This window comes from Talpa europaea (genome assembly GCF_964194135.1).
Source record: "Talpa europaea genome assembly, chromosome: 2".
Taxonomy (NCBI): domain Eukaryota; kingdom Metazoa; phylum Chordata; class Mammalia; order Eulipotyphla; family Talpidae; genus Talpa; species Talpa europaea.
The window spans coordinates 131,224,246-131,235,467 of NC_140068.1; the positions used below are offsets into that span (position 1 = coordinate 131,224,246).

The following is an 11,222-nucleotide window of genomic DNA, read 5'->3' on the forward strand; positions in this document are numbered from 1 at the left end:
CCCGTGTCTGAGGCGCCATCTTCTCTCCCCACAGCCTCTCTCTGCAGCCCCTTGATGACCACACCCTGGAGACCGCAAAGCAGATGCTTTTCCCTTCAGCTACTCGTTCCTTTCCTGAGGCCTATTTTATTTTATTTTTTTTAATTGAAGCAACACTGATTTACAGTACTGTGTGTGATTTAGGGGAATAATTTCACATCTCTTCGATGTGAAATTACCAAAGCAGATACGTTTCTCTTTCACTCCCTGTCCCTTTGCTGAGGGCTGTTTTTCAAATTGCAGTAACATTGATTTACAATTCATGTAGGGAACAGGCTCCCATCTCTTCAGAGGTAGTGACCACACCCCCCTCCCCCCCAGCACCCAGAGTCCTTTTCCAGATCCACTGTGCCCCCCACACTCTCTCTCACCCTCCCTCCTGGACAGAGAGGCAGGGACCTGCTGTCTGGGTCCCTCAGGCCTCGCTCCTGCCGCCTCCTGCAATGACAGTAAAGGTTTGTGGTTCTGCTTTCTATTTCCTTGGCATATCCTTTCACCCTTTCACTTTTTACCTGTATTTATTTGTACAGAAAGTCTTTCTAGCACACATAGAATACAAATCTCCTTGATATTATCCAATCTGAGAATCGCAGGCGTTTGATTGGGATTTTAGTTAATTTTGTTTTTCAGTATAATAACAACTTTAGTGAAGACGGGTGGTGGGAGCTTGGTCCATTGGAAGCTGCTCGGGCCGCGGGTTCGGGCACCGGGGGCTCTGCTTGGTGGTGCTCGGTGCTGGGAGCGGGGTTGGGGTGGGCGGGAAGAAGCCCCAAGGAAGGGCACCTGGATCACTAGGAGGCTGAGGCCGGCAGCGAAGGTCCCTGAGCCCAACCGCATCGTGCGCCCTCCTGGCCGGGTCTGGACTCAGCCCAGACCCAAACCTCTCAGGTCACTAAGCTGAGCGCCCCGGGGGCCTCCTCTCAGAGTGCCCGTAGTGCCTAATTTATTTATTTATTTGTTATTATTATTTTATTTTATATATATTTTACATCATTTTTCATTGTTGCACAATGTATGCATTTTCATCTTGGTTATATTCCCCATACAATTCCCATCCCCCCTTGTTTGGACCCTAATCTCTCCGCAGCCCCCCCCGCCCCCCACAGTGTGTCTCTGGTTTATAGTTGCTTGTTGATTTTGATTTTTACTTTATTATAATTAGTCTTTTTCCTGCTTCCTTATTTAGATTTTCTAAATTCCTGCTATGAGTGAGACCATCTGGTATTTGATATGGTTAGATATGAGTCTATCGTTTGGATATTTATTTTTCCATTGTCTCGCATCTTTTTCATTCCATGTCATCCTTTTCTACCTTTCTTTGATTCAAGGAAATATTTTTCTGTGAAACTAATTCTTCATGTGCTTTAGATATATTTATTTCAGTACTTTTTATTGTTGTAAATACTTAAATCTATCTTTTATTTTTCAATATCTACTTAATTGAACTACATTCCATTACATATAAGAAATTTATATATATATTAATGTAATATATATAAACCAAAATAAACAGAAACCAAATAAAAGTATAAAGCAAAAAATGTAAGCAGTCATATCTGTTCAATAAGTTAAGACAAGCCTCAAAAAAAGAGTATTCTGCGTGTCTCTGTTGCTAGTTATTGCTCTAATGTGTGAGTTATCATCTACTGTCATTTCCCGAGGCCTGGAAGAAATCCTTTAACATTCCTTGGTACAGAACTGCTAGCAATGAATTCTCTGTTTTTAATTAACTCTAGTGTATTTATTTTGTCTTCTTTCTCCCCGCTTTTATTTCTTAAGATCTTTACATGAAATTAAATTTACCAGTTATAGATGGACAGTTAGGTAAATATAAATAATAGAATAAATAGACAGATAAATAAAAATTCTAAATAAATAGAATCCTGGAACTTCCATAGAGCACAGACAGCACAGCCCCCTCATCCTAAAATGTCTCCTGCTCCTTGATATTGTTTTTTGAAATTTATTTATTTATATATTTTACATTGGTCTTCATTTTTGTACAGTGTTTGATTTCCCCTCTCAGGTGTTGTCCCCATGAAAGTGCCTCCACCAGGACACCCGGGAACATCACCACAGACTCTGCTGCTCTTCCCTCCCATTTTGATCCCTTTCCCTCTCTATCCCCAGATGAATGTCTCCAATGTATAGTTTGCTGCTAGTTTTATCTTTTTCCCCCATTCCTTGTGTGGTTTCCCTATGTTCCTCCTCTAAGTGAAACCATCCAATATTTTTCCTTTTCCTTCTGACTTATTTTTCACTGAGCATAACCCCTTCCAGCTCCATCTTTGTCACTGCAAATGGCATCTTTATCTTTTTTGATTGCCAAGTAGTATTCCCTCGTGTATATATAGCACACATTCTTGATCCAGACATCTGGTTTTGGGCATTCAGGTTGTTTCCATGTCTTAGCTCTTGTCAATAGCTGCACCTTTGTATTTGATCCTCTCTCCATACCCCAGCCAGGCAACCGTGTCTCCTTTCTATCTGCACTCTGAATTTCTCACTCTATTTGGTTTTATCATCATGAGGGAGTGCTCCATATCTGCCAATAAATTCTATTTTGAAATCTTTTATGGCTGTTTTTAATAGAAGCACTCCAATATCCTTATGATGTCTATCTTCATAGCTTATCTTTTCCCTATCAATTTACCTTCAATGTGTCTTTATATTGAAACTTCATCAGTACTGCACTTACACAGTACTATAAATTTAAGCTTAATCCTTTTATCACCTATGTGAGGCAGACAACCAAGACTCTATTAGTCCCATTTTACAGGCTAGAGTGGAAACATTCCCATATTGAGCATGACACAGATTTAGGACCCAAGCTCAGCACTTCCGCACTCATAACTTCTTTCTCCAAGACTTCTTTTGTTGTTGTTTAAGATTTATTTATTTATGGGCCTCCCTGGTGGCACAAGGGAATAAGACACAACCTATGAAGCTCTCCACAGCCTCTGTAGCACAAGTTTGATCCCCGGCCAGGGAGCTACCCACATGGCGCAGCAGACCTCTCCTGACTTGACTGCTGCTCCCCTCAGCAGTGTATTTCAGTCAATCTGCCTGTTCTGTTCCCCACTCTGTGTCTGGTGAATCCTCTCACCCTCCACACCTTTGGCCTGTACCCCAGTGGTGGTTGCAGCTCGGGTCTCACAAGGCTGCAATCCCAATGTCACACCAAAGAAAAGACTTGGTGGACATGGAAGGATCTACATAAAGGCTCATGCACGTGGCTACTGGAAAAAAGCTTCAGTTCCTCACCATGTGAGTGTCTTCTTATCTGAGTGCCCACCCAGCGCGGCAAACGTCTTCCCCCCAGAGAGGAGCAGGAGAGATCAAGCAGGAGATCTTGATGCCTTTTGAGCCTCACTGTGAATTGGTGCAGGCGCCCCAGCCTCCTCCATGAGCAGGGAGCCAGCAAGTCCAGGGACTCACAGGAGGGGCACTGGTCTTGACCTCTTGAGTGTATAAAAAAACTTGTGGACATTTGAAACACTTCTTTTGTCCATCATCTGGCCACTAAATATTTATATCCTTTTGTCAAAAAATGAAAATTATGCCGATACCTTGTAGAGAGTTGTCAGGCTTTATTCAAACAAGCACCGTGGAGAAAACAGGTTTAATTCTAAATACATGAAAGATATAAGATTTAGCACATCTGGAATCTATTTTATTTTTCCGGGAATTCCTTTTCTTCCCCACTGAACTTGGACATTTGCCAGAACCAGGCAAAATCTGTCCCTGCAGTGTGCACAGCTGGGCCCCTGCTCTGTTGCTTCAGTCTCCACTTGCTGCATTTTCATCCTGGGTCTTGAAGGGTTTGACTTGTCTCCATGTGATTCAATGGTCAACCAAGGTTTTGGACAGTATCTACTCAGATGTTGTCATTCACTCACTTGTTGGTTACCTTGTTCCTGGTGTACCCAAATACCCAAATGCCGCCACCATATCTGATGTTTGATTCCTCAAGTCAGTAAGATTTTTCTTCTGGTTCTCTGAGCTTGTGTGGATTAGGGAAGTCATCAGTCATAGGTGCAGACTCACAGATTGCACCAGGATGAGTCTGTCACTCAAGGGTAGAATGCCCTCTAAGTTCTTTCTGGTTTTCTGACAGTTTCTCTTCAGCGTCCCACACCTCAGCACAGTTTAGTCATCAGCCATGGATTTGACAGAGTTTGTATTCAGATTTGGGATTGCACCTCTCCATCTGTTGTTAAAATACATGTTAATTAAACTATTTGGACATGCCATATTTTAAGGCTATACCTAAAACCCATGTAGAAAAATCCAAGATTTCCACATGAAGGTAATTTTATTGTACATTATATTTTATTATACAACAAAGTATTGGGGGGGCAGATACTGACAGTTAAGAACATTCTGGATATGTACTGTCAATATGGTAGCTACTAGCCACATATGGCATTTTAATTTTAAATTATATATAGTAAAATATGCAGCATCTCAGTTCATGAGCCACATTTCAAGTGTTCAACAGTTAAAGGCACCATATTTGTCAGTGCATATATAGAACATTTCTTTCTTCCTGAACATTCTGTTGGACAGCACAGCTCTTCATGCTTTGGGAGCATCAAGTCACATGCATTAAACACATATAAAATCAAGGGGCTAATATTATCTCTCTTAAAGATTAGGCAAGGTCATTGGATGGAAATGTATATTAAGTGGGTCTGGTGCCTTCAGACACTAACTGTCCCAGTTCCAAAGGGAAGCACCTGTCTCTCCACCTCCCTTCTCAGACTGACCACTCTCTCATCATCTCTGAGGAATGAGTGCTCATCCAGAGATTCCAGGGACAAAACTCTAAGAAAAACTTTGGAATTGGAAATCCAAAATAGGAGATGGATTCTGAGAGCTCAATCAGAGACAAAGGCAGAGGACACTCGATAAGTGACAAAGGCAGAGACTATCCCTGGTTCACTGAGAAAAGCATTCCCATAGTCGGTCTGTGGAAGCGTTGAGGTCACCCAGAACCTTTCACGGAATCCAGGAGGTCAAAACTATTTTTATAACATCACTTAGATACTATTTGCCTTTCAGTATTTTGACATTTGCTAAGTTAAAACTTAGTAAGAGTGGAAATCATAGTACCAACTGCAGTAGTAGTTCTTTTTACCACCACTTTCTTGCAGAAAAAAGGAAAACCCAGACCAGTTTCACTTCATAATGTCCTGGTTAAATCATGAAAGCATATTTTCTATTTATCATCCTGAAATCCACATATTTTTAAAGGTCTGAAACGATGACAAGGAAGTGCACATAAGGCATGTCTGCTACAGTCCAAAGTGCTATGTCCCAGGGGGAAAAATGTATGAAGTGAATTCACCTCTTCTTTTAGGCAGTATCATTTTTAATTGAAGGAAGGAATGGCTAAAACCATGGTTACTTAGACTAGTTGAATTGGCAGACACTTTCCTGAAAATGAACGTGCATCTGTCCCTTTTAAAAATCAACTAATGACACTTGTTGCCTTAATAAAATGTAAACTCCAAGAGAAAACCAAAATAATGGAAAACTGGGTCCTATCACTGTAAACTTGACAACTTACAGTATGGACTAATTTTTCTTTTGGGATCTGTGGTAAAAAGTAAAGCATACGGTTTTTGATAACTTGATCCCAGTGTAATTAACATTATATCTCTATTTAACATGTAGTGAAACAACAGGTAATTTTTTAAAAAAATTCATACAATTGTGCAATTATCATTACATTTACAGAAAGTTATTTTCTTAAAAATGCTTTGTTAGCATACATTGGTTATTAATATTCTAAAGTAAAGAAGTAATAACATCTTTTTGAAAGGTTTATCCTAGTAAAGTAAATATTTAAAGCTATAGCCCACATAAAAATTATGCATGGGATCCGTAATAATTTGTGAGACTGTAGAGACATCCTGAAAGAAAAATGTTTGAGAATCGCTGACCCAGTTCCTGGGCCTGGATTCAGGGAGGCAACAGTGTGACAAAGGTCTTGGTGCAGGAGAGGAGGGTCTCGGGGTGTGGCTCTCAAGGTCTCAGTCCCCAGGGCGCTGTTCCGGACTGGAAGGTGACTGTCGGGGCTTCCTCATCTCCCCAGTTTCACTTCTCACAACCTGGGCGGGTCCTCCTTCCTGGATACTGGTGACTCACCCCAGGGCTCACTCCCCATTGCCTGGGGGTCTCCAGAGCAGCCAATCAGCAGCCCCGCGGCTCCCGTTCCAAAGCCCTCGCCCGCCGGCCGGGACTCCGTCTCCCCAGCCCGGGTGGGGGCGCGTCCTGGGGGATGGGGGGCGCAGCCCTCCTGCTCCTGCTCGCGGGGGCCGCGGCCCCGAGGGAGACCCGGGCGGGTGAGTGCGGGTCGGGAGGGGACAGGGCGCTCCCAGAGGCGGGAGCGAGGGCGCGGGCGGGCGTGGGAAAGGCGCGACCTCGCCGCCGCCCTAGTTGTCCCCCCACCTCGGCCCCGCCCCGTCCTGGCCCCTTTCCGTCCCCCGAGACCCCAGCCTCCTCTGGCCCCCCGAGTCCCGGCCATTTTCGTCCCGCAGCCGCTTTTCACTCTCACTCGTCTTTCACCCACTTTCTGTCTCGTGGGCGCCCCCTGGGACTCGAGCCCCCGAAGGGGAGAAGAATAGCCCGGGTCTCCCCTCCCGCCCCCAGGCCCCCACTCCCTGAGGGTTTTCTCCACCGCGATGTCGCGGCCTGGCCTCGGGGAGCCCCGGTACATCGCCGTGGGCTACGTGGACGACACGCTGTTGGGGCGGTTCGACAGCGACTCTCCGGGCCAGAGAGTGGAGCCGCGGGCGCCCTGGGCGGAGCACCTGGGGCAGGAGGAGTGGGACGAGGAGACGTGGATCGCAAGGGACCTCACACTGTGGTCCCGAGCGCACCTGGACGCCCTGCGCGGCCTCTACAGCCAGAGCGAGACCGGTGAGCTGGCGCGGGTCCGGGCCGGGTCAGCACCCCCATCCCCACGGACGGGGGTCGCTCAGAGTCTCCCCCTCCAGGCTTCTCTGCAACCTGCCCTGGAACAGCCCGCGGGACTTTCACCCCGTTTCATTCTGTTTTAGTTTATTCCCGGCGGGAGGGGGCGCGGGTGGGGTGACCGCGGGGTGACGCGGGCGGGGACAGGCTCTCACACCCTCCAGAGGATGTCTGGCTGCAACGTGGGGCCCGACGGGCGCCTCCTCCGCGGGTACAGACAGTTCGCCTACGAGGGCGCCAATTACCTGGCCTTGAACAGGGACCTGCGCTCCTGGACCGAGGCGGACACGGCCGCTCAGATCACCCGGCGCGAGTGGGAGGCCCGGGGTGAGGCAGAGAAATTCAGGAAGTATGCGGAGGACAAGTGCTTGAAGTGGCTGCGCAGATACCTGGAGCACGTGAAGGAGACTCTGCAGCGCATGGGTAAGAGGGGCCTGGAGGCCTCCCGGTCCTCCCCTGCCTGGGCTAACTGCGGGAAATGAGTCCTCTCTCTAGTCCGGAGAGGGGGACTCCCCTGGGTTTCATGTTCTGCACTAGAGAGACTCCCAGAGACTCCGGCTTCTCCTGAAGGACAGTGAAGGGATCCCGTCTCTCCTGAGAAAGACAGACAGTCCCTGACACCACACGTCACCGGGTCCTTTTGACCAGGGGCCTGTTTGAGAACCACGAGTTTCTCTCTCAGTCTTGTTTCTGGTCTGAGAACATTTTCAGTTATGTGATTCCTGCTTTTCTGTGTCATTCACCTTCCACCCAGGTCAGGAATAAAAAGTCTGTGTTCCACTCCCTCTGCTTCATCCTACCCTGGGTTTTCGTCCTCATTCTAGAACTTTCTAAGGAATAGGAGAATCTCATAGATTCCCCCAGATTAGCCTGTTTTTTACATTTTATGCTTCTTGCTGCCACACCAGTTATCTTGCCCATTGTGCGGATGGTCTCATGAGGATTCTTCAGTGTCCATGGAGGAAACACAGAGTGAATTTTCTGTTTACCACTACAGATCCTCCAAAGACACTCATGACCCACCACCCCACCTCTGAGCATAAGGTCACCCTGAGGTGCTGGGCCCTGGACTTCTACCCTGCGGACATCACCCTGACCTGGCAGCGAGATGGGGAGGACCTGACCCAGGAGATGGAGCTGGTGGAGACCAGGCCGGGGGGAGATGGAACCTTCCAGAAGTGGGCGGCTGTGGTGGTGCCTTCTGGAGAGGAACAGAGATACACATGCCACATGCAGCATGAGGGGCTGCTGGAGCCCCAAGTCCTGAGATGGGGTGAGTAGGAGGATGTGGGCACTGAGGCTGTTCTCAGGGCCATCAGGAGCCCTTCTGGAGCCCTTCAGAGGGTCAGGATAAGGTCTGGGGCTCAGGGTATGATCTTCCCTTACCTTCCAGTGCCCCCTCAGTCCTCCATCCCCACCGCGGGCACCATTGCTGGCCTGGTTCTCCTTGGAGCTGTGCTCACTGGAGCTGTGGTGGCTGCAGCTGTGATGTGGAGGAAGAAACGCTTAGGTAGGGAAGGGATTTGGGGGATCTTATCCACTGGGGCTTTCAAGTCCCAGGGAGAACTTGCCCTACCTGGTTAATGGGAAGTACCATCCACACATATGTGTGGTGCCCAGAGGGCATTTGGTTCAGTCCCCCCTCACCTCCTTTCTTCATTTTTTCCCAGTCCTGACCTGGGTCTTTACTCACAGTTCTGGAAACTTCCCTGATCTGCAGGATTAAAAGATTCTTTTAGGTCTTCTGACCTGAGAGCTCCCAGGTCTCCCATGATATTTCTTCCCACAGGAGGACAAGGAGGAAGCTACACTCAGACTGCAGGTAAGTGTGGATCAGCAGTTTGATCCCTGAGCCCCTGGGGACAGTATAAATGGGCTCCATGGGGGTGTCACCCTCATCAGTCCTTCCTGTGGTCTCATCTCTGACCAGGTTCTGATTTGTTCTCAACCAGGCAGCGACAGTGCCCAGGGCTCTGATGTGTCTCTCAGCCCCTAAAGCATCTTTTAAAATGAATGTGATGAGGGGTCCTTCCCGGTGGCGCAGCGGGTTGAGCGCATCTCTGTGAAGCTGTCCGTAGCCTCCACAGCACCGGTTCAATTCCTGGCCAGTCAGGGAGATCCCACTTGGTGAGGCAGACCTATCCCATCTCGCCCACTGCTCTGCTTTCAGTCCGTCTGCCTGTTCTGCTCCCCGCTCTGTCACTGGTGAGTCCTGTCACCCTCCCACAGCTCTGGCCTGTGCCCCAGCTCTGGTATAAATAAAAAATTAAAAAAAAAAAACAGAAAACAAATGTGATGAGGCTCCCGTTGTTCACACCTGGGACAGCACCTGGTATTGTGCAGAGTTTGCATTTTCAGTCTCTCCTGTGACCTGAACTCCTTTACTGATGGGAAAACAAACACTATTGCCCAGACAGGAGCATGGATATATATATATATATATATTCTATATATATATAGAAGAGAAAAAGATAAATTGCTAACTGGTTTTGAGCAGATACTGGCTAACTGGGGTGTTGGGGGTGGTGGGGAATGACTTATGCGTATCCTTGAGTGATATTTAAATGTCCTTGTATGAGCATGAAATATGCTTTCTAAAGTAAATTACACTTCATTCCTCAACTTGTAAAACTCTTCACACATCATGACCAAATCAGGTGTTAAGACCAGACTGACACGTGGGTTACAAGTGATGGATCCGCACGTGATAGTTGCAAAGTCATGGTTTCCCTTTGGGTTCACTCTGGTGTTGTCCATTCTCAGGGTGTTGGGCGAATGTATAATGACCTGTGTCCATTATGAGAATATCATGCAGAGTATTTTCAGTGCCCATAGTGTCTTCTGTGCTCCAAAGAAGCAAAAGCAAAAAGAAACCAGTGGAATCACATGAGACGAAAAAGCTTCTGCATAGTGAAGGAAACTATGAAAAGAGAATATCAAATCAGAGAAACTATTTGCACATCATCATTCCAACAAGGAGTTAATATCCAAAATCTGCAAAGAACTCCAAAACAAGAAACAACCCAATCAAAACAGGGGCAGAGGAGCTAAATTTGTACTTTCCTAAAGAAGACATACATGTGGCCAATAGGTACATGGATAAATGTTTGTCATCATGTGCTGTCAGGAAAATGCCAAGTAAGGCCACAAGGAGTTACCACCTCACATCTGTGAGGATGACCCACTGAAGGGTGTGGAGGAAAAGAAACTCTGGTACATGGTGGGTGGGAATGATGTCTGGTCCTGTTAGTGGGCAGAATGAGGGTTTCCCTGGACCATCAGGACTGCACGCTCTACATGGGATCTGCCATCAGCTGCATAAAGACAAAACATAATCTAAAGTGTAAGACCTTCAATAGAAAAGAACTTTAATACAGTTAGTATAAAATAGAGAATCAGTGTGCAATAGAGAGAAGAGCAAGAATATAATCAGAATAGTTTCCAAGTGAAGCACCCAAAGTTACCCGTCCCCTCATGGGTCAATGCCCAGCCAAACAGGCTTGGCCCAAAGCAGTCCCACTGGGGCCCGAACGCCTGCCACAAGGCTAAGGCACCTACTGGTAGAGACCCATGGGACAGGGGCAGGAGGGGCCAGGCAAGTCTGGAAGGATAAGAGCAAAATCAAAATCCACATCAAGATAACAGCTGCCATTGTCAGCCTCCCCATGGGCCTCTCACCCACATCTTTGTCTCTTTCACATGTCTCTTTCCATGTCTTCAACTTCCTGGCACAAGTCCAAGCCTGAGGAGCAAGAGTGGCTTCTTCGTCACATGTCTCTCTGCTCCATGTGCCTCCTACAGTCTCTTTTCCTCATCTTACTCCACATCTTCCTCCTCTTCCTTAGCTTCTCATCCCTGCTCAGCTTTACCTTTCCTTGGGCGGGGCAGTAACCTGGAACCTCTCTTTTCTATGGATAGCACATTGGTGCTGACCCTATGGAAAAAAAAGAAGGTTCCTCAAAATAGACCTGTGTGTCACATGGTCAACCATCCCATTCCTTGGTATTTATCCAAAGAAGGTAAAAACACTAATTCTGAGGAATATGCGCCTCTGATGGTCACTGCAGCATTGTCTACCATAACCAAGCAATGGAGACAACCTGAGGGCCGAACGGCAGGTGAGGGGATAAAGAACACAAACTATATACACAATGGAATACTATTCAGCTGTGAAAAAGATGAAATATTGAATTTGCAACAAC

At 46.9% G+C, this 11,222-nt stretch overlaps 1 protein-coding gene across 1 annotated transcript; it reads left to right on the plus strand.

The window, feature by feature from the left end:
- Window positions 1–4,342: 4,342 nt before the first annotated feature.
- Window positions 4,343–8,301, plus strand: LOC311188338 (class I histocompatibility antigen, Gogo-C*0203 alpha chain-like; the record flags this gene model as incomplete). Its single annotated transcript, XM_084259446.1, has 3 exons — window positions 4,343–4,348; window positions 7,107–7,443; window positions 8,018–8,301. 3 exons carry the CDS (start codon window positions 4,343–4,345, stop codon window positions 8,299–8,301), a joined length of 627 nt encoding a protein of 208 aa, XP_084115572.1.
- Between the last annotated feature and the right edge of the window lie 2,921 nt (window positions 8,302–11,222).